General features: G+C 45.5%; 2 protein-coding genes across 2 annotated transcripts in view; one reads left to right on the top strand and one right to left on the bottom strand.

Moving 5' to 3' along the window:
* LOC136835880 (CDGSH iron-sulfur domain-containing protein 3, mitochondrial-like) overlaps nucleotides 1-4154 on the bottom strand; it is a 134082-nt gene extending 129928 nt beyond the window's left edge. The window contains exon 1 of the mRNA XM_067099726.1: nucleotides 3974-4154. Coding sequence (XP_066955827.1) covers nucleotides 3974-4039 — 66 coding nt within the window. The 5' untranslated portion in view covers nucleotides 4040-4154. The remainder of the gene's footprint in view (nucleotides 1-3973) is intronic.
* A 13238-nt stretch (nucleotides 4155-17392) lies between these two features.
* LOC136835747 (uncharacterized) lies at nucleotides 17393-18549 on the top strand. Its single transcript, XM_067099606.1, has 3 exons — nucleotides 17393-17614; nucleotides 17783-17995; nucleotides 18172-18549. Exons 1-3 carry the CDS (start codon nucleotides 17393-17395, stop codon nucleotides 18547-18549), a joined length of 813 nt encoding a protein of 270 aa, XP_066955707.1.
* Nucleotides 18550-22401: the final 3852 nt, after the last annotated feature.

The following is a 22401-nucleotide window of genomic DNA, read 5'->3' as shown; positions in this document are numbered from 1 at the left end:
GATCGAGCCAGGAGACTGCCTGGAAGGCCGCCATGGCTGTGGCTTCCAGGGTTGCAGCTTCTTGTTGGGAGAGGGATATTCTCTCTGCAGACAATTGCTGCAACGAAAGACCTGGATCCAAACAAGTCAGGTCCGGGTCAACCTGTTTAGTCGACAACGCCCCTTCCATGGAGTATAAAAGCGCTTCTGACGAGGCAGGCAGGAGGGGAAGAAGCTTGTCCAAGCGACTCGATTGAAGGAGCTGTCTTGCCCAGAAACAAGACCGTTCACTTGATCGAGGACTCCCTCGGCAAGCGCGGACCACGGCAGCCCCACCGAAGCCTTGGGTTCCTTCTTGGGTCCCCAGAAGGATTCAAGGCGCGACGGACAGTCCACAAAAGAGGCCGTGGTCCCTTCCCGAGGTCATTGTGCTGACGAATCAGCGCGATAACCTCTGAAAAAGTCCTCTGTATTTCGGGGGTGTCCGCATCCTGGGGCAGAGGACCCTCTAGTCCTTCCAGGGTGCGGTCTTCCCAAACTATCCCTGCAGGGGGAGAACCTCGGCAGACCCCTGAGGACCTTCCTGAACTACACGGGCATAGGACCTGGTCGAGCCAAGGACCGAGCCAGGTGCATACCCCCACGCAGCTGGACTCTGAGGAGAACGATCCCCAGAGTTCCTCCTCTCCGACTCACGCCCCCTGGAGGAGACTGAAGGGGCGGAGGGGACAGGCGAGGAAGATCGGGCGCTCCCACTGGCTTTACTGGCAGAACCAGCAGAGGCAGTGGGCCGAGAGTGGTCACCAACCCGCGGTGATGACGAGCCCTCAGGTCGAGGAGATCGTTTCAACCCAGGTGAAACAATCTCCCGAGGAGAGCGGAGCGGCTCGCGAGAGCCAAGCCGTGCATTCGTCTCCCCCGAGCCAGGCTGGCCGCGCGGGCGTGGCCGGGGACTGGGAGGAGCCGAACGCGCGGCTGGCTGGCGCGAGCTTGCGCTGTCCTCTGGACGCGCCCCAGACTTCTTTGAGGCCGAAGCCTCTCGAGAAGACTGAGTAGGGGACTTCTTCCTACCTCTCCTTGCGTTCGGCCCAAGGGGCTGAAGCACTATCCCGGGAACCTGACTTGGCACCTGAAGGAGTGCCAGCAGGAAGAGGCGGAGCACCTGCATGCCCGGCTCTTTCTCTCGTCCCACGCCCTGGTCTGACAGCGAGAAGTTTCTCCCGTATCAGACTGGGTACCCGAGTCTCCTTGGGGACCAGGTACTGGAGCAACTTCGCGAACGAGTGTTGACGCGGTCTCGCTGGCCTTAGAAGCAGGAGGTTTCTTAGGGCAGCGGGGGAAGTGCCGACCTTGGTCTGCACACCCTTGGCTCCCGGTGCCCCTGGCCTGGAGGCCGGGGGCAGCGGTTCCCTGATCAGGAAGAGCCAATGAGGGATCCCACTGCCTTCCCTGTGGAAGGAGGCAGACCCTTAGAAATCTCGGTGCGAGATTTCTTATGGGGGGAGAGACAGACTTCTTCTTCTTCGGCTGCGAAGCCTCGGAAGGAGAAGAGGAAGAAGCAGCAGACAGACGACAATGATGATGAAGATGATGAAGAAAGACGGACGACACCTTCCTAGACCTCTTCTTCTTCTTCTTCTTCTTCACCATCTGCTTCAGGAAAGCAGTCAAATCCCCAAGCCTGGAAAGCAAGGCCGATTCAGACTCAGGAACAGCAGGAACAGCAGGAGGGCTGCAGCAGCAGAAGAAGCATCCCGGGCAGAGAAGGCGGAGCTCGGACCAGCCATTGCCTGGGTGGGAGAGCCGCGCGTTGGCCAGAAACAGAAGTGGGCGGGGCCAGGGATGCAGGCGCCGCCCCTCCGGCGCATGCAGGTTCAGGTCGGGCCTCGCCATAGTCACTGGAATGGGGATTGAAGCAGACGAAGGGCCGGGCTGGAGAGTCAGAGCGAGGAACTGTGTCCAAAGCCAGTCCATGGTCAGCAACAGGGGCAGCAACAGTCACGGAAAGATGACGTCACCATGTAGGGAGGGCCAGTCTTGCGTGAGAATGGAGCCAAGAAGCCAGGTGGTACTGGAACAGCGTGCTGGCCTTCCGACAAGACCCGATACCTGGGTGTCCAGGTTTAAATGCCACTGAAACCGGCATCTGGACAAATCTTGAAAAGGTGACGGCAGTAGTCGTGGCTGCCACTGCCTTAAAGTGGGTCGTGACTGGTGGGGGGCCAGTTTTGGGAGCCAAGCCTTCCAGGGCCGAGCCAGGTAGACCCAGGTGTAGCCAGGGGAGAGTTGGGAATCATAGCCTGGCTGTCCAGTCTGGAACCTGAAGCAAAAGTCGGGTTATCAATGGAAGCCTCTACTCGATCCGGAGGAAAAATTTCACCTCCGAACGGGAAGAGACCTCCGAGAGGATGTCGGTTCAACTCTCCCCACGCCCTTCCACTAACGAAGATATGTAAGAGGAAGGGGAGGGGAGTCCTCACCAGGGAGAGGGAGCAAGAAGGGAAGTTCGCGGGAGGAAGAAAGAAACTAGATTAGGAGTATTAGCCACCCAACGGCGTCAGGTATATATTCCCTCGGACGACTCCTTGGAAGGCTTACGACGGTAACGTCTCCTCCCCTCGAACTTACCCCATTTGCTCGGAGGACCATAAACAACACTCATCACAAGTAGAGTCGCGTGAACACACACGCCCCTGCAAGATGTGCAGAGTGCATGTGGGTTTGTCGACTCTAGAACGAAAAAGAATTTTTTTACCCCTGAACCCCGGGACACACGCTGGGGAAAGGAGGGTTTAGACAACTTTTCCATGATAATGAAAAAAACAGAAAATCCCACCAAAAATAGAAGTAAGATGCAGTCAGGCAGAGAGCGAAGAACAACGTTCCCACGCTCCATCCACAGCCGAAAGCAAATTGGAATGTTTACATCCGGGCAGGCGGTGCTCCTGCCTCCCGGACAGTAGTTAACTGCCTATACCACCTTGTTTGAAGTTCAACGGCCGTTTCCAGCCTACGCCTGAAAGTAATCTCCTAATGTAAAGGACCGAGGGTTTGTATATTGTGTCGGAACAATGGAATGTTTACATCCAGGCAGGCGGGTATGCCCGCCTACCTGGCGGTAGTTACTGCCTAACCACCTTGCTCAAGAGTTTAATGGCCATTTCCAGCCTATGCCTGAAAGTAATTCCTAATGTAAAGGACCGAGGGTTTGTATATTGTGTCGGAACAACATTAATTTGCACAAGATTCAAGTAAGTTTTTCATATGAATCATCTAAAAAATGAATGATAAGTAAATAAACAATGCATTTCCAAATTTGACCGGGTAATTCTATACATTAGCTCCGCGCCTGTTTTTACCTTTTCAACTGGTTTTTCCTACACTTTTAGGGGTTCTGATACTGGTGGTGCATCTGTTTGTTGTCAGCCAAATGGCATGTCCCTTCGCCATGTTTGGTACTGGCCCGGGGGTGGGGGTGCAGGAGTTACCCAATACATTAACAAGTTATTGCACTTGCCGGACGGGATATGAACCGTTCAAAACAGACGTACCCATGCTCTGTCTTGTGAAGATCGCGTATGGAAACCCCTGTTTGATGGACTTCAGGGGTTAATTACACTCGAGCGCCAAAAATTAAAGGTAAATTCATAATTAGCAACCAAAAAACTGTAGAGAAAGTCAAGTTACAGTGCCGTCGCCGAGCTACTATATAGTTCTACCTTTGACCGAAACTGTAAAAATACCGGGCGGCGGTAGTAGTCTTCAGTTTTACACCCCACCCCCGTATCTTACTCGGAGGCCCCTCTTTTATCGGGACCACTCAAAAACCGTCACCAGGCTAGGCCTATGCTAGCCTGCATGGAAAAAATGATGTTGGCTATTCGTGTAGGAACAACTTGATGACAAGTCAAATTTCCACGCTCATCTCGGTTACATTGAGCTGTGCACAACTTTACCGTTACTCCTCATAGGTTAGCTTTGACTTAGTACTTACCGTAGAAAATTGTCTAAATTTTCCAACGCTAGATATTATATTTACAAGTTGCCGGTTTCTCATCATTTCCTCGGTTAGTGCAGAGTAGTGTCTCAGTCAGAAATCACAAACGCAACACCACGCACGGTGTGGTAGTAGTAAAAGGGAAGATTCTTTGAAGCGGCTCCCTTGCCTTTCTTAGTGTGCTTGTTCAAGAATATTTTCTTAATAACGGTACGGTCGGTAGCATACCGTATGTTTGTGATGAATCTCTCCGATATCCATTTTCCTTTAACGTTGGCGTGGAAAGCCACTTTTTTTTTTACTGAATACTCTTCTAGTCCTTGGTTAGAGGTTACGTTCCGGTTAGAAACACAAAGTGCTGAGATTTATTAAATTTGAAAGTGGATGCAGATTGATATATATAGTTTTGCAATTTTTCCACATGAAAAATATTTGTGTTTATTGAAAGATAAAAGTGGCAGCACCATTCCTTAATGTCTCGAAAATTTCACGGAAATTACTGTATAAGAATGGGCCTTGTCTTGGACACTCAGAATCAAAAGGCTATCATAACAGTTTTAAAAAAACCTGCATGGTTTTAAATTAAGAAAAAAAATTAACGGAGATTGATTCTGCTGCTAATACAGACAATGTCTTTGTACGTCCATGTATGGTTATAAACCATACATACAAGCCAGTTCTTAAATGAGAATAGCCTAAATGAGAATAAATATTCAAGACAGTAACTTAAATAGGCCTGTTTGGTTTTATTCGTGATTATGCATCATGTATGAATTCAGTTTTAAAATGAAAACGAAATTTTCACCATTCACCATCGTAACGGTACAAAATAAAAACAACAGTAGATTATTTATGTTTATTCATTGTTAATATCATATGTTAAACATAAATAATAGCCACTCCTTCACTGGACTTCTGTTTTCGGTGTTTATTAAGCCAATTATTGGCAGAGCATTGTCGGTTGACGCCATGGCTTCTAGAAAGCACGAGTTAAAAACTGTCGTTAGGGCCGTCACTAACGCTCAGTTACCCTACACCTGCTCTTCATAATCCAAAAGCATTTCGTGTTATTGTCATCATAAACTGAAGAAGAATTCATAATATCAAACCACTAATCAATAACATAAATGAAATTAGCAGTTTCTTCCAAACTGCTGCTGTTTAAGAGACCTTTCTTACCTAAGTAGTCATTTGCACTTGCAATCGAACTGGATAACAACTGTTATCCAGTTCACATGCTGTTTATCTTGGTCTACCAAGTTAAAATGACTCACATTTAACTTATAAGAAAGGCTATATTCTGCATTTCCCTGACGAATGGAAGAATGAAAAACAAAACTTCCATCTTGCAGCTTAATTTCATGTCGTCAGTAATCCTTGCAAAAATGCAAGAGCATCATCTGGGTTAAGTTTATCAAATCGTCGACATGCTTGTATGCATGCATCTCTGAAACTTTGAAACTTTCACCTCTCGAAAAAACGAAAGAAACTTATGCTTAAACCTAAAGATTTTAGTTTCTTTTTTGTGTTAAAACAGCCCAAAACTGTGCAGTTGTTCGGCATTGTGCTGACAATATTTTAAAAACGAGTTTGACCAGGTAACATGTTTTCACACTGACATTTACTGAGAGAAGAAATGTTGGCAAATGAGTCATTGTACAAGACAATTGGTATTTTGTGCTATAATCTACACATATAAATTAATATCTATCAAAGAAATCCTTAGAGACAGGATAAACATAAAATATTAATAGAGGGACATATTTGGGGTCGCCTTTTTTAAGCCAAACCTTAGCTTTGGTTGGCTTAACCAGAGCCCGCAGTCGAGGTTTGGGGCTCGAGTGAACTCATTATCCTAACATTTCAGACTCAGACCTGCGTGTTAGCAGACCCGTTCTTCTCTGGATCCTTAACTGCGCAGTCACCGGCGTAGCCAAACCTGAACGTTAGTTCGAACAACCTGCACAGTTTTTCTCGCCTCCATAGGTGGCCTGAGCAAACAGCTCATCTCGATCGACCTACGGTGAAATGGCCTGTGCAAGCGTACTTCAACGTTACTGTGGAGAAGCAACTTTTATTGACTCAGTTCGTTTCCCGTCTCATCGGAAAGAGTAAGTATATTCCAGTTTGAAACAAAAGCGCTGAGCTTTAAGTGTTTATACCTAATTTAATGATATATCGGATTTCTTATTTTTTGGTAATTGATACGGATGTCAGAATTATGTGTTTATAATTTTACAATTTTTCCACAGGAAAAATAATCGTGTATAATGGTGTGAGGGCGTCAAATCGCGCCTCTCTTTCCTTGTGTTTCTCCTTTCAGATGTATATTAATCATGGCATGTATTTTACTTGTCTTTTTGTTCCGACACAATATACAAACCCGAGGTCCTTTACATTAGGGATTACTTTCAGGCATAGGCTGGAAACGGCCGTTGAACTTCAAACAAGGTGGTTAGGCAGTTAACTACTGTCCGGGAGGCGGGAGTGTAAGAGCCCGACGCTGCCTCTTCCAAACACGTGTGTGTGTTCGTATGTTCGTCAATCGTCATCATCGAAGTGGACAGGACAAAGCAAGCGTCTCGTTTTCTTTCTCTACAGGAACGCGATTTCAACCATACAATATTTCCGTCTGTTTCTCCGTAAGCATTGTTGTCTTAATGTTTGTACAATCACCACTACTTGCATTGCCATGCAAGCATTCTAATCATGTTCTTCATAATGTTCCAACGAATCTTCTGTATCAAACTGTACGTGTGTTTCTGTTTGTATTGAAGACGCCAAATGTCTCTCCATTTCATATATTATGCTACTGCATTGTATCCATTAATCTGTCTTGAATCTCAAGCAATTGGCCATATGTAGAGTTTCCTGGCCTTTCCACTGATGTATGTTTCATCACTGTATGTTAATCAGGTCTCTTGAAATCGCCATCTGTTTGTCTGCCGACAAACACAGATATCTGAACCTTTTATCTCTGACATTTTACCTGTCTCTGTGGTTTGTAGACTGTCTGACATTACCACTTGCACGCGTCAATAACGTTGATTCGATGCAGATTCTGTACATTTATCTCAGTAAGGAACAACCAATAAACCAGTTAACACCCAGCCAATATGTCACTCATATCCCAGCCCTTATACTGGTGACCCCGGAGTGACCCGAAGAACCCGGCCGACCCAAGTTGACGACCCACACGCCGACAGACCATTCGCCGCCTCGCTGTTTCCCGCCATTCCTGAGTTCTCAGTAGAAGTCCAACCCTCCGAGATAACCCACCCCACCACCGGAGCCCTGGATGCCTCCTCCAGGAAACCTGAAGCTGCCCCTGCACTCGTACTGGACGAGCTGACCAACGAAGGACCAGCCACGTCATCCTTCAGCGGTATAACTGCAATATGATCAAGAATATATATATATCTTCCATATAGTTATAAAATATATATATATATATATTATATATCTATATATTCTTATATATATATATATATTTTTATCTATATACTATCCTTATAGCATATATATATACTCTTATATATATATATATATATATTTTATATTGATTTAAAAGATATCTAACATTGAAGGTAGCGTTATGTGCATGAGGAGGAATTTGGTGGACTGTTGTATTGTGTTGTTTAATCATACGTTATTATACAAAGTTATCATTTTTCTTTAATAACGTATCACTACCACCATTTACAGAGTCCAATATTCCTCCTCATGCATTATGGAAACATGTCACATAACACCTTCAATATTAGACATATTTTATCAATATAGCTATTCTAGAGCAACTTCACAGTTGAACCACACACATCGATTTATACTATATATATTTGCGTTATATATATATTTTTGATTGATTATTTGATTATTTGATTGATTGATTGATTGTGACAAATAAAATGATAACACAAAACATAATTTTCAGAAAACAAACCAAATGCCAAACATGGGCGTTCTGACCAGTAATTCACCTCAATACTATCAATCAATCGAGCACAATCAAACAAAAGTGCAAACCCAATTCACACTGTTCACATAAACTCAACTACTCACAGCACAGTGCATGTCCAACACGTTTCTGTGCCACGTGAACTGTACTGATTTGGCTCCTCTAACTATATACACCACACCACTACCTCGAGGTTTCGCCTAGCTGACATGAATGCGTATACACTCCAGGTTTGCGTAAGTCTCGTAAATGTACTATTGCCAATTTTATTGATATATTTTCTAATCATCACCTGAAGGAGGCCCCTCAGAAACCGGGGCCTGAGGCTGCAGCCTCATTAGCCTCAATGTAAATCCGCAACTGCTGCAGCCTGTTACTGTAAAACCAAGTTTCTCGAGCTGGCTAAAACCAAGGATCAGAAAGCCGTCATCCTTCAGCTTTGGACATCGAGCCGGCCACTGAAGGATCATCCGACGTCACCCTTCAACCCGCTCCCATCCTCCTCGAGCTCCTGCTGGCTGGTGCCGCCCTGGAAAAGCCTCCTGCCCGAAATTTATATAAGCCCTTCAAGCCAATTACAATTGTCGATCAAGACAATTTCCGCATCGATGCCTTGCTTGTGGGGAACTTAAAGCCTGTAAGGATTAACGCTTTAATAATGTCTCTTCCAAACAATCAGACGTTACCACATCTTGGGGAGAGTACTTTAAGAGCCTGACGCTGCCTCTTCCAAACACGTGTGTTCGTCAAATCGTCATCATCGAAGTTGACAGGACAAAGCAAGCATCTCGTTTTCTTTCTCTACAGGAACGCGACTTTTCAACCATACAATATTTCGTCTGTTCTCCTAAGCATTGTTGTCTTAATGTATGTACAATCACCACTAAATTGCCATGCAAGCATTCTAATCATGAAATCTGAGCACTCATAATGTTCCAACGAATCTTCGGTATCAAACTGTACGTGTGTTTCTGTTTGTGAAGACGATAAATGTCTCTCCATTTCACATATATTATGCTACTGCATTGTATCCATTAATCTGTCTTGAATCTCAATCAGTTGGCCATATGTAGAATTTCCTGGCCTTTCCACTGATGTATGTTTCATCACTGTATGTTAATCAGGTCTCTTGATATCGCCATCTGTTTGTCTGCCGACAAACACAGATGTTTGTACCTTTTATCTCTGTTTCACCTGTCCGTGTGTAGACGCTACATTACCGCTCGCACGCATCAATAACTTCAAAGATTCTGTACATTTATCTCAGTAAGGAACAACAATAAATCAGTTAACACCAGCTAGTATGTCACTCATATCCCAGTCCTTACAGGAGTACCGCCTGCCTGGATGTAAAAATTCCAATTTGCTTTCGGCCATCGTAGCACAAGGTTGTTGTTCTTCGTCGCTCTCTGCCTGCCTGCTATCCTTTTTCATCATTTTTGTGGGAAAACTTACTCTTTTGTTTTGATCATGGACAAACCAACCAAGCCTTCCTATCCCCAGCGTGTATGTCCCGTGGTGGGAGGGAAAAAATGTAACACTTTTCGATCTAGCATCGATGCGGACCCACACGCTCTCTGCCCATCTTGCAGGGGGCGTGTGTGTTCGCGCGACGCCCCTGTAGTGAGTGTTGCTCTTGGTCCCCCGAGCAATGGAGGAAGTTCGAGGGGAGGAGACGTTACCGTCGTAAGCCTACCAAGGAGTCGTCCGAGGGAAATACGCCCCCGACGACTTCGTTGGTGGCGAATGCGTCTGGTTCGTTTCTCCCTCCCGGCGAGCTTCCCCTTCTTGCTCCCTCTCCCTCGTTTGAGGACTCCCCCTCCCCTTCCTCTTTCGTTTCATCATTTGTGGAAGGGCGCTGGGGAGAGTTGGACTGGGACATCCTCTCGGAGGTCTCTTCCCGTTCTGGAGGGGAGTGTTTTCCTCCAGAGCGAGTGGAGGCTTCCCGCTCTAACCCGACTTTTGCTTCAGGTCTCGGGCTGGATAGCCAGGCTATGGACTCTGCCTCAACCTGGCTACACCTGGGCTTACCTGGCACGTCACTGGAGTGACTGGCACCTCATCTCTCCACCACTCTAATGAACACTCACTTTGCAATGACAGCCACTAGAACAACCGTCACCATGTCCAGGTTTGCGCAGCTCCCGGTATCGGTAGCCTCGCACCTAGATACCCAGGTCTCGGCTTCCCCTGCCATGCAACACACAGTACCGCTGCCGCCTGGCTTCCTGGCCCCGTTCACTCGAGCAGGCCCCGCCTACATGGTGATGTCATCCTTCCCGTAAGTGACTGTCGCTGCTCCCGTTGCTGACCCTGGCTCGTCCACGACCGCAGCTCCTCACTTCACATTCCAGCCCGGCCCTTCATCTGTTCCTCTCCCCATTCCATCGACTCTGGCGCGGCCTGACATGACTACCCAGGCGGGAGGGGCGGCACCTGCATTCCCAGCCCCGCCCACTTTTGTTCCTGGCCAACGCACGGTTGCTCCCACCCAGGTAAATGCTGGCCCGAGCTCTGCGGTCTCTTCCCGGGATGTGCCTTCTGCTGCAGCCCCTCCTGCTGTTCCTGATTCTTCGGCTGCGCCCGCCTGGTCTGGGGACTTAACAGCGATCCTAAGGCAGATGGTGAAGAAGAAGAAGAGGTCTAGGAAGGTGTCATCATCTTCATCTTCGTCTTCATCATCGTCATCATCTTCGTCTGCTGCCTCTTCTGCTTCTCCTTCCGAGGCTTCGCAGCCGAAGAAGAAGAAGCCTGCCTCTTCCCCCCCCCCTAAGAAACCTCGCACCGAGGCTTCTAAGGGTCTGCCTCCTTCCACAGGGAAGGCAATGGGATCTCTCGTTGGCTCTTCCCGATCCTCAGATCAGGGAACTGCTGCCCTGGCCTCTGGGTCAGTCGCATCGGGAGCCAAGGGCGTGCAGACCTTGGTCTGCACCCCCCGCCGTGCCTAAGAAACCTCCTGCTTCGAAGGCCAGCGAGTCCGCGTCGGACACTCGTTCGCGAGTTACTCCAAGTACCCGGGTCCCCAAGGAGACCCGGGTACCCCAGTCTGATACGGGAGAAACTTCGCCGTACATGGACCAGGGCGTAGGTGGTGAGAGAAAGAGCCGGGCATGCAGGTGCCCCGGCTCTTCCTGCTGGCACTCCTGTGAGTGCCAAGTCAGGTTCTCGGGGGCCGAACGCCAGGAGAGGTGGAGAAGAGGTCCCCTGCTCAGTCTTCCCGAGAGGCTACGGCCTCGAAGAAGACTGGGGCGTGTCCAGAGGACAGCGCAAGCTCGCGCCAGCCAGCCGCGCGCTCAACTCCTCCCAGTCCCCGGCCACGTCCGCGCGGCCAGCCTGGCTCGGGGGAGGCGGCGGCTCGGCTCGCGCGAGCCGCTCCGCTCTCCTCGGGAGATTGCTTCTCCTAGGCGAAAGCAGTCTCCTCGACCCGGGCTGCCATCACCACCGCGGGTTGGTGACCGCTCCCGGCCCACTGCCTCTGTTGGTTCTGCCAGCAAAGCCAGTGGGAGCGCCCGATCCTCCTCGCCTGTCCCCTCTGCCCCTTCGGCTTCTTCCAGGGGGCGTGAGTCGGACAGGAAGAACTCCGGCGAGTTGTCTCCCCAGAGTTCTACCTCGTGGGCGTACGAACCTGGCTCGGTCCTTGGCTCGACCAGGTCTTATGCCCATGTGGTCCAGGAAGGATCACGGGGGTCTGCCGAGGTTCTCCCTCCTGCAGGGAAAGTAGATCGGGAGGAACGCACCCTGGAAGGAATCGAGGGTCCTCTGCCCCAGGATGCAGACACTCCTGAAATACAGAGGACTTTTGCAGAGGTTATCGCCCTGATTCGTCAGCACAATGACCTCGGGGAAGGGACCACGGCTTCTTCTGTGGATCGTCCGTCGCACCTCGAATCCTTTTGGGGACCTAAGAAGGAACCCAAGGCTTCGGTGGGGCTACCGTGGTCCACGCTTGCCGAGGGGGTCCTCGACCAAGTGAACAGTCTTGTGTCTGGGCAAGACAGCTCACTTTGTTTGAGCCGCTCAGGTAAGCTTCTTCCCCCCCCAACCCGGCCCCGCCTCGCCAGAAGCGCTTCTATACTCCAGCTGGAGGGGCGTTGCTGACCAAGCAGGTTGACCCAGACCTGACTCGCCTGGATCCGGGTCTAACATTGCAACAACTTACTGGTGAGAGTATCTCTCGCTCCCAGCAAGAAGCTGCAACCCTGGAAGCCACCACCATGGCAGCCTTCCAAGCAGTCTCCTGGCTCGATCTGTGGTCCTTCACAGTATCGAGGGTAGCTTCTTCCTCGGGCGCTATCGTACCTGGGGAGTACTCCGCCTTTGGGAGACTGTGCCAGTCTGGGGGTCGGGCTATTTCCTTCCTCGCCCACCAGACTGCGAACCTGTGGGCAAACCCGGTTCTGAAATGAAGAGACGCCATTCTCTCTCGCTTCTCTAGGTCTGTAGGTTCCGAATCAGCAATCGTCCTCAGGAATGGACCGTTGCTGGGTTCCTCCTCTCTCTTCCCTAGAAAGCTGGTGGATGCCGCGGTAGACAAACGCCGGGCCGATGACAGTGACCGGCTTGTCCACCAGGGAGTGGCCAAGACCTCCGGGTCTTCTCATCCCAATGCGGCCAGGTCTTCGGGCCAGGCTGGCACTTCCTCGGCCCCTAAGAAGTCCCAGTCTTCGAAGGGGACCCGAGGAAACACCCAGCCTTCTTCTTCCTCGAGAAGGGGGGTCCCTCCCGCCCTTTTCAGCCCACTTTCCAAGCCGGTAAAGGGGCAAAGGGAAAAAGAAGAAGGTGAAATGCTAGGGGTGGTGTTCCCCCCCAACATCTGCCGAAGGTGGGGGGGTGCCTGTCGACCCATTGGGCAACATGGCAGTGACATGGAGCCGAGACCTGGATAGTGGATGTCCTTCGGGAGGGATATCTACTACCCTTTGAGTCTCGGCCTCCCCTCACCTACTCTCTGGTCCATCTCCAAACCTACGTTCCAGGATCATCGAAGGACACCGCACTACAGCAAGAAGTGCAAGCCATCCTGAGCAAGGGTGCTGTAGAAGTCATGTCAGACCAGTCTCCATGCTTTTACAGCTGTGTCTTTCTTGTGGAGAAAGCCTCAGGGCGATGGAGACCGGTCATAGACCTCTCTCCCCTGAACCGTTTCATTCGCCAGACTCGGTTCACGATGGAAACAGCGCAATCCGTGCTGGCCTCCATCAGGGAGAACAACTTCTTACAGTGGACCTGAAGGATGCGTATTTTCAAATACCCATTCATCTGTCCTCTCGCAAGTACCTCCGCTTTGTCCTCGGGAAGACGGTCTTCCAGTTCAGGGCACTTTGTTTCGGGCTCTCAACCGCTCCCCAGCTGTTCACGAGAGTCTTCTCTCTTGTGTCAGCTTGGGCCCACTCGCACAGGATACGTCTACTGATGTATCTCGACGACTGGCTAGTCCTGGCGGGCTCTCACTCGCAGTTGCTATAGGACAGGGGTTGGCTCCTCGAGTTTTGCCGGGATCTAGGGATCGTGGTAAATCTCGAGAAGTCAGATCTCACACCCAAGCAGAGGATAAAGTACCTGGGCATGCTGATAGACACGGTGGCAGTGAAAGTCTTTCCCTCAGACTCTCATATCAGCAAGTTCAGGCAGGCAGCACAACTGTTCCTGTCACGACAGGAGCAGCCAGCCTGGCAATGGCAAGTCGTCATCGGTCACCTGTCGTCTTTGGAGAAGCTAGTACCTCATGGGTGTCTTCACCTGCGGTCTCTTCAGTGGAGACTAAAGGAGTATTGGTCCCAGTCCCAAGACCCCCAGTCCTTCCTCATCCCTCTTTCTGAGGAGGTGAGGGAGGACCTTCGCTGGTGGACAGACGACAGGAACCTCTTGATAGGAGTATCCCTGCATACTCCCCCTCCGGACATGCTTCTGTTCTCGGATGCATCGACCGAGGGATGGGGCGCACACCTGGAGGAGTTGCTGACTTCGGGAGTGTGGCACTGAGACAACAAGCACCTTCACATCAACATCCTAGAACTCAAGGCGGCCTTTCTGGCCCTCCAAGAGTTCCGGGATTGAGTGATGGGACACTCCGTGGTACTGATGAGCAACAATACCACGGTAGTGGCATACGTCAACAAGCAGGGGGGTCTGGTGTCCCGCCAGCTTCATCAGTTGACGATGCAGGTGCACGAGTGGGCCATGGCCCACTCGATAGAGCTGTCAGCCAGGTACATTCCAGGCAAGAGGAATGTCATGGCAGATAAGCTTAGCTGCCAGAACCAGGTGGTAGGGACCGAATGGTCCCTCCACAAGGAGATAGCGGAAAGGCTGTTCGATCTGTGGGGGCGTCCAGTCATCGATCTGTTCACCACCCGGCACAACAGAAAGCTCCAGGTCTTCTGTTCTGTTGTGCCGGACACATGGGGCGCTGCGGAGGACGCGTTCCAGCATCCATGGAACAACCTCAACGTGTACGCCTTCCCGCCATTCTGTCTGATTCGCCGAGTGATCAGCCGAGCGATGATCACCCTGAATCTCAGAATGATTCTGGTGGCACCCAAATGGCCCCAGGCCATTTGGTATCTGGACCTGCTAGCTCTTCTCTCCGAAGCACCGGGAGAGATTCCCCCCTGGCCCAACCTGCTACGTCAACCCCACGTAGAGCGGTTCCACCTGGCAGTGCATTCCCTGTGTCTTCACCGCTGGAGGTTATCCACCATCTCTTGCGAGCAAGAGGCTTTTCACGTCGTGCAGCAACAGAGATGGCAGGATACATCAGACAATCCTCTACAGCGGTATACCAGGGAAAGTGGTCCGTCTTCTGTGGTTGGTGTTGTCGAAGGGGTATCTCTCCGATCGGAGCCTCTGTTCAGCAGGTCGCGGAATTCCTCGTCTTCCTTCGCCGAGAGAAGCTTCTCTCCATTTCAGCCGTGAAAGGCTACTATGCCACACTCGGCCTAGTCTTATGGCTGAAAGGAGTAGACATCTCCTCCTCTTTCGAGATATCTCTACTGATGAGAAGCTTTGAAAGGTCTTGCCCACCCAGGGATCTCAGGCCCCCTGCGTGGGATGTGACTCTCGTCCTGAGGAGCCTGACTCGTGCACCATACGAGCCTTTACGAGAGTCATCAGACAGGGATCTGACCCTCAAGACCGTCTTCCTGCTAGCCCTGGCATCGGCGAAGAGAGTTGGCGAACTTCACAGACTTTCCTTTGATGTTAAACACTCGAGGGGATGGAGATCAGTTACGCTCGATTTCATCCCTTATTTCGTAGTGAAGACTCAGAATCCTTCGGTCCCTGACGCGCGGTTCGAGTCCTTCACGATCCCCTCCATAGAGGACTTTATAGGTAATGAACCAGACGAGATGCTACTGTGTCCTGTTAGAGTGCCGTGGCGCTATTTGAAGAGGACTCGACACCTCTGACCTGAGTGTCGACGACTCTTCGTTAGTACTGGCTCAACCAAGAAAGAAGTGCCCAAGAACACCATCTCTTTTTGGCTTCATGAGACAATAAGGAGAGCGTACTCTGCTGCAGGAGAAGACGACACCGGTACGCTTCGTCCGAGAGCTCACGAGGTCCGCAGCATTGGTCCGTCCTTCGCATTCCGGAAGAATATGTCGGTAGCACAGGTGCTGAAGGCGGGAGTGTGATCCCCGGCAGACTACCTTCACTTCCTTCTACCTCCGGGATGATGCCCACAAGTCCTTGGACACTTTTTCCTTGGATCCTGTGGTCGCTGCTTAACAAGTTGTGTAGCTTAACCAGCTCCTCTAACAGGACAGGTTGCGTCTCGCCTAAGTTGTACGGTTGTGATTGGGAGAATGAATGTGGAGTGACTGGCCTCTCTTCCTTCTCCCCATCCTGGCTCTCTTCCCACGGGCAGGGAGCGGACGTGCCATTACAAGCTGGATCTGGCAGTCGATGCAGGTAAGCACATAATGGGAGCTCCCGTTCTTTCTTCCGTTGAGGTTGATAGAAGCAACCCCACTCCTTCCTCTTGCAAGGGGGGGAAGGAGGCCACTTGAAACGGTTCTGTAGGAGCAAGAAGAAGATGGTGAGTGATGCCCCTGCTTCGTCGGTAACACTGGGAGCAGTCACCGCCGGGGTACAACCCAGTGTGCAGCCTACTATACAAGTGATAGTGTCCTCATCAGTGCATGGGCCTAGGCCTAAGGGTCACAAGCCTGTACGGGCTGTGGTAGACACAGGGGCCCAAGTGTGTGTTGCAGGCCCCACCTTGCTGTCGACCCTCATTGAAAGACCTGCCCTTTCATAAAACTGCAGGGGCCTACGTGATGTTGCCAATGTTCGATTGGAGTGTATGGGGATTGCCCCTCTTCGCATTCAGTACGGTGCCAGGACAACCATCCAAGAAGTGTATTTCATCAATTCTGCAAGGTCTTTCCTCCTTTCATTGGCTGCTTGTAAGGACCTTGGCCTCGTGCCCCAGTCCTTTCCCCACCACCTACCAGTGTCAGCGAGCCTCGCACTGGAGCATGAGGTCCCCACACCCATTGGGCCATCCCTGCCTAAGCCCTCATCCATGCCCTTTCCACCAGTGGAGGAGAACGTCCCAAAGTTGGAGCAGTGGCCCTTGCGCCATTTTTCATCATCAACTTTCAATACAGAAAGGGAGCCCCTCCCAGTCATGGAGTGCAAGCTGCACCATATTCATCTACTGCCGGGGGCAACCCCCTATGCATGCCACACCCCAGCATCAGTGCCGAAGCATTGGGAGTCAGAAGTGAAGAAGCAGTTGGACCAGGACATCAAGAAGGGCATCATTGAGGAGGTACCCACTGGTGAAGCAACAGAATGGTGTGCGAGGATGGTCATTGTTGCCAAGAAGTCAGGTCAACCCTGCCGCACTGTGGACTTTCAACGCCTTAATGCCTCCTGCAGGAGAGAGACGCATCACACCCCTGCTCCTTTCGACTTGATCTCTGGGGTGCCTTTACATTCCTTCAAGACAGTGGCAGATGCGCATTGGGGCTTCCACCAGATGGAGTTAGATGAAGAGCCGCAGACTCACAACCTTTATCACACCCTGGGGGCGTTACCGGTACAGAAGAACACCCATGGGACACTGTTCAGCTTCAGATGCCTACACCAAGAGGTTTGATGATGCCATCAAGGACATCCCCCAAAAACACAAATGTGTGGACGATACTCTTCTGTATGACAACAGCGTCTAGGAGGCCTTCTGGCACACCTATAATTTCTTGGACACGTGTGCCAAAAAGGGTATAACCCTCAAGCCAGAGAAATTCAGTTTCTGCCGAAGAGAAGTGAACTTCGTCAGATTCCAGCTGGGATGGGATTTCTACAGGCCCACAGAGGAGAGTCTAGCTGTCATGAATGTGGAGTGACTGGCCTCTCTTCCTTCTCCCCATCCTGGCTCTCTTCCCACGGGCAGGGAGCGGACGTGCCATTACAAGCTGGATCTGGCAGTCGATGCAGGTAAGCACATAATGGGAGCTCCCGTTCTTTCTTCCCCCTCTGTCACTGACATCAGGTTATGGTATGGCTTTGTTAACCAGTTGGCACCCTTCCTCGCCACTGCCGCGCTGATGGAACCCTTTAGAGACCTCCTGAAGAAATCTACAAGCAAGAATGTGTACTGGGATAGCAACCTACAAGAGAGATTCCGCCAGGCACAGGAGGCCATATGCAAGCTGGCCAAGGATGGGCTGGTATACTATGACAAATCCCGACCTACAACGGCCCTAACAGATTGGAGCAGGGATGGGATCGGGTTTGTCATCCTGCAGCAGTACTGTGCTTGTGCCTCGGCTGATGCCCCATTTTGCTGCAAGGGTGGGTGGTGTATTACCTGATGTGGGAGCCACCATTTGTTGCAGGCTGAAGCTGGGTATGCTGCTGTTGAGGGAGAAGCCTTAGCTGTCACATGGTGTCTCAAGAAGGCCAGGCTACTCCTGTTGGGCTGCCCCAACTTACTGATCGTGACTGATCACCTCCTGCTGGTCAAGCTCCTGGGTGATAGAGAGCTGAAGGATATACTAAACCCAAGACTCTTCCGTCTCAAGGAGAAGACCCTACAATACAGGTTCCAAGTAAGATACTTGCCAGGAAAGAGGAATTGCGCTGCTGACTTCTTATCACGCTTCCCTGCTCTCCGTTCAATAACCAGATGACAAGGATTCTGAACTTGAAGAGGATATGACTTCTGCCCTTGTCGCTGCTTCTGGCCACTGCCCTTGAGCAAGAATGCCTCATACTGGATGAGTAGAGGGTCAAAGAAGCAGCCTCTAAAGACCCTGTGTACCAGCTGCTGGCAGCTAAAGTTGCAGTAAATGACTGGCGCCTGCAAAAGGCACAGGAGGTGGCCTGCCTACGTCAGTTTTACTCAGTTAGGGACAGGTTATTTATGGTAGAAGACCTGATAGTCTACACTTACGAACAAGGATGCCCACGTCTGCTCATCCCAGAGGAACTTCGCCGTCAAGTCATTACAGGCCTTCATGCAGGATATCAGGGGGTAGACTCCATGCTCCGCAGGGCTAGACAATCGGTTTACTGGCCAGGGATGGAAGGCGACCTGCAGAGCACAGGGATGGATGTGCCTCTTGTGATGTACATGCTCCATCACAACCTGCTGAACCATTAGTACTCACACCACCCCCAGAATACCCATTCCAGTCGACAGTGGTGGACATGCTACAGTTGGAGGGCCATATGTACATGGCCTATGCAGACAGGCTCACCGGGTGGCTGGAGTGGCACACTTCCCACATGGCACAATGTCATCATGAATTATATCAGTCTTGAGGACATACTTCACAAGATGGGGAGCACCAGAGCTAATCTCGACAGATGGGGGCACAAAACTCATTAGTGAAGAGACCACATCATTCTTCGGAAAATGGGGGGTTACGGTACGCCTGTTGTCAGCCCATTACCCCCAGTCTAACGGAAGGGCCGAAGCAGTCAAGACTGCCAAGAGGATCATCAGGTCTAACATAGGCAAAGGAGGCAGCCTCGATTGCAACAAGGCATCCCTGGCAATTCTTCAGTTCCTCAGTACACCCCCTAAAGGGTTTGACAAGTCCCCAGCACAGCTCGCTATCGGCAGGCAGCTCAGAGATGGAGTGCCAACACCCAGACAGCATTACAAGGTGGAGAGACACTGGGATGAGATAATTCAGCGGAGGGCTACATACAGGTCCCAGGAGCATATACTGGTACCAGGGAGCTTCCCCTGGTTGTAGGCTGCAGGGTAAGAGTGCAGGATCCTGTAACCAAAACCTGGGACCGATCTGGGTTGGTAGTGGAGTCTAAGGGCCACCGACAGTATCTCATTAGACTGGATGGAAGCGGTCGGGTGTCACTTAGAAACAGGAAGCACCTGAAAGTGTTAAAACGGCAGCCCCCAACGTCCTCAGCCATTCCACCACGCCTGGAACCCGCTCCACCTCGTCCAAAAAGGCACACAGTGCAACCCTCATGGATGGGCGAGTATGTCATGGGTGATATCGAGCGTTAACCCATGCTTGTGCTTGTGTCGCCTTGTACAGTTACATTTTGTTGTCCCTTATGCTCATTTTATCTTTTGTTTTCAGTAAGCTGAATTGATAGCACTTGTTATAAACATATTTTATGCATGTACTATATATTGTTGTCATGCATGTCCTTGTATGTTGTGGCACTCAGTGTTAACCATTACTTTTGTCCTATGGGGATCTTCCTTTTACAGCTTTCTTAGTCTATATATATGTATTTAATACATATTTACTTATTATTTTCATTTAGTATTTTACCATTCTGCCATGCCATAATCTTAGGGGGCGGATGTAGGATGGTTGATTGTGTGTGATGTATGTTGTCAGGAGGAGAGCGGAATTGGCGCCAATGTTTCCCGTGTGTCTGCACCTTACTTGCAGTCACGCCTCTGTACTGATTGGACGTAATAAAGCACTGGAGTGTCCATCTGGCTTCCTTCTGCCTCTAACAATACCTAACAAAAATAAATAAATAAAAATAAAGAAAATGAAAATAATAAATAAATAAAATAAATAAATAAAAAATAAATACATAAATAAATGAAAATAAATAAAAATAAAAAATAAATAAAATAAATACTTAAATAAATAAATAAACAAATAAATAAGAAATAAATAAATAAATAATAAAATAAATAAATAAAAATAAATAAATAAATAAAATAAATAAAATAATAAATAAATAAATAAATAAATAATAAGCATAAATAAATAAAGATAAATAAATAAAAATAAATAATAATAAAATAAAATAAATAAATAAAAATTAATATATAAATAAATAAATAAATGAAAATAAATAGATAAAAAAATAAATAAATGAAAATCAATAAAAATAAAAATAAATAAGAATAGATAAATAAATAGATAAAAGCAAAAAAATAAATTGAAAAATAAAATATAAACAAATAAAGAAAAATAAATAAACAAATATATAAATCTAAATAAATATAAATAAATAAATAAATAAATAAACAAAAATAAATAATAAATAAACAAAAAATAAAAAAATAAATTAATAAAATAAATAAATAAATAAAAATAAGTAAATGAATTAATAAATAAAAATAAAAAAATAAATGCATAAAAGCAAATAAATATAATTAAATAAATAAGAACAAATAAATAAAAATAAATAAAAAAATAAAATATTAATAGATAAAAATACATAAAAAAATAAATATATAGATAAAAATAAATAACTAAAAACAAAAAACTTAAGATAAAAATAAATAAATAAATAAATATTAAATAAATAAATAAAAATAAGTACATGAAAAATAAAAAATAAATTAAAATAAAAGAAAAAATAAATAAATGAAAATAAATAAATACATAAAAATTAATGAATAAATGAAAATAAATATGTAAAAATAATTTAAATGAATAAAAATATATAAATAAGTAAATAAATAAAAATAAATGAATAAAAATAAACGAAATTAAATAAATGAAAATAAATAAATAAAAAGTAAATAAATAAAAATAAATAAATAAAGAAAAATAAATAATAATGAAAATAAATAAAAATATATAGATAAAATTAAAAAAATAAATAAAAATAAACAGATAAAAATAAAAATAAATAAAAAAATTAATAAAAATAAACCAATAAAAAAAATAAAAATAAAAATGAATAAAAAAAATAATTAAATAAAAATAAATGAAACTAAATCAATAAAAATAAAAAATAAAAAAATAATAAAAAAAATAATAAAGAAAATTAAATAAATAAAAATAAATAAATGAATAAAAATAACTAAATAAATAAAAGTAAAAGAAAATAAATGATAAAAATAATTAAAAATAAATAAGTAAAAATAAATAAATAGAAATAAATGAAAGTAAACATATAAAAACAAATAAATAAATAGAAATAATTAAATATAAATAAATAGATAAATAAAAATAAATAAAGAAACAAAAATTAATAAATAGAAAAAAATATAGATAAATCAATATAAATAAATAAAAATGAATGAAAATAAATAGAAGTATAAAAATACATAAAAATAAATAAATAAAAATGAATAATTAAATATAAAAAATAAAATAAATAAATAAATTAATAAATAAATAAAAATAAATAAATAAATAAAAAAATAAATAAATACATAAATAAAAGAAATAAAAATAAATGAAAATCAATAAATAAATAAAAATAAATAAATAAATAAAATGAAAATAAATAATAAATAAACAAATAAAATTAAATACATAAAAATAATAAATAAAATAAAATAAATAAATAAAAGAAAATAAATAAATGAAAATAAATGAATAAAAATAAATAAAATAAATGGATGAAAAAATAAAAATAAATAACTAAATAAAATAAATAAAAAAAACAATTAATAAAAAAATAAATAATAAAATAAAGAATAAGTAAAATTTTAAAAAAACCTAAAAAAAATAAATAAAAAAAAAATAAATAATAAAAAATTAATGAAATAAATTAAGAAAAAATAAATAAATAAAAATAAATTATTAAATAAATAAAAATAAACGAATAAAAATAAATATATAAATAAAAATAATTAAATAAACAAAAAATAAATATAAATAAATAAATTTAATAAAAATAAGTAATTATAAATAAAATAAATAAAAAATAAATAAAAATAAGAAATAAATAAATAAATAAAAATAAGGAAATAAATGAAAATAAATACATAAATAATAATAAATAAATAAATAAAATAATAAATAAAACATAAATAAATAGTTACAAAATAAATAAAAATAAAATAAAAATGATAAAATAAATAAATAAATAAAAATAAATAAATAAAAATAAATAAATAAAGAGAAATATATAACAATAAATACATAAATGAAAATAAAAATAAATAAATAAAAATTAAATAAATACATTAAAATAAATAAATAAAAACGAATAAAAAATATAAATAAAACAAATAAAATATATATAAAAATGAATAAATTAAAATAAATAAAAA

This window comes from Macrobrachium rosenbergii, chromosome 55 (genome assembly GCF_040412425.1).
Source record: "Macrobrachium rosenbergii isolate ZJJX-2024 chromosome 55, ASM4041242v1, whole genome shotgun sequence".
In the NCBI taxonomy this organism is placed as follows: Eukaryota; Metazoa; Arthropoda; class Malacostraca; order Decapoda; family Palaemonidae; genus Macrobrachium; species Macrobrachium rosenbergii.
Note: the sequence above shows the minus strand (reverse complement) of the source record. Positions and strands in the feature narration are given on the sequence as shown.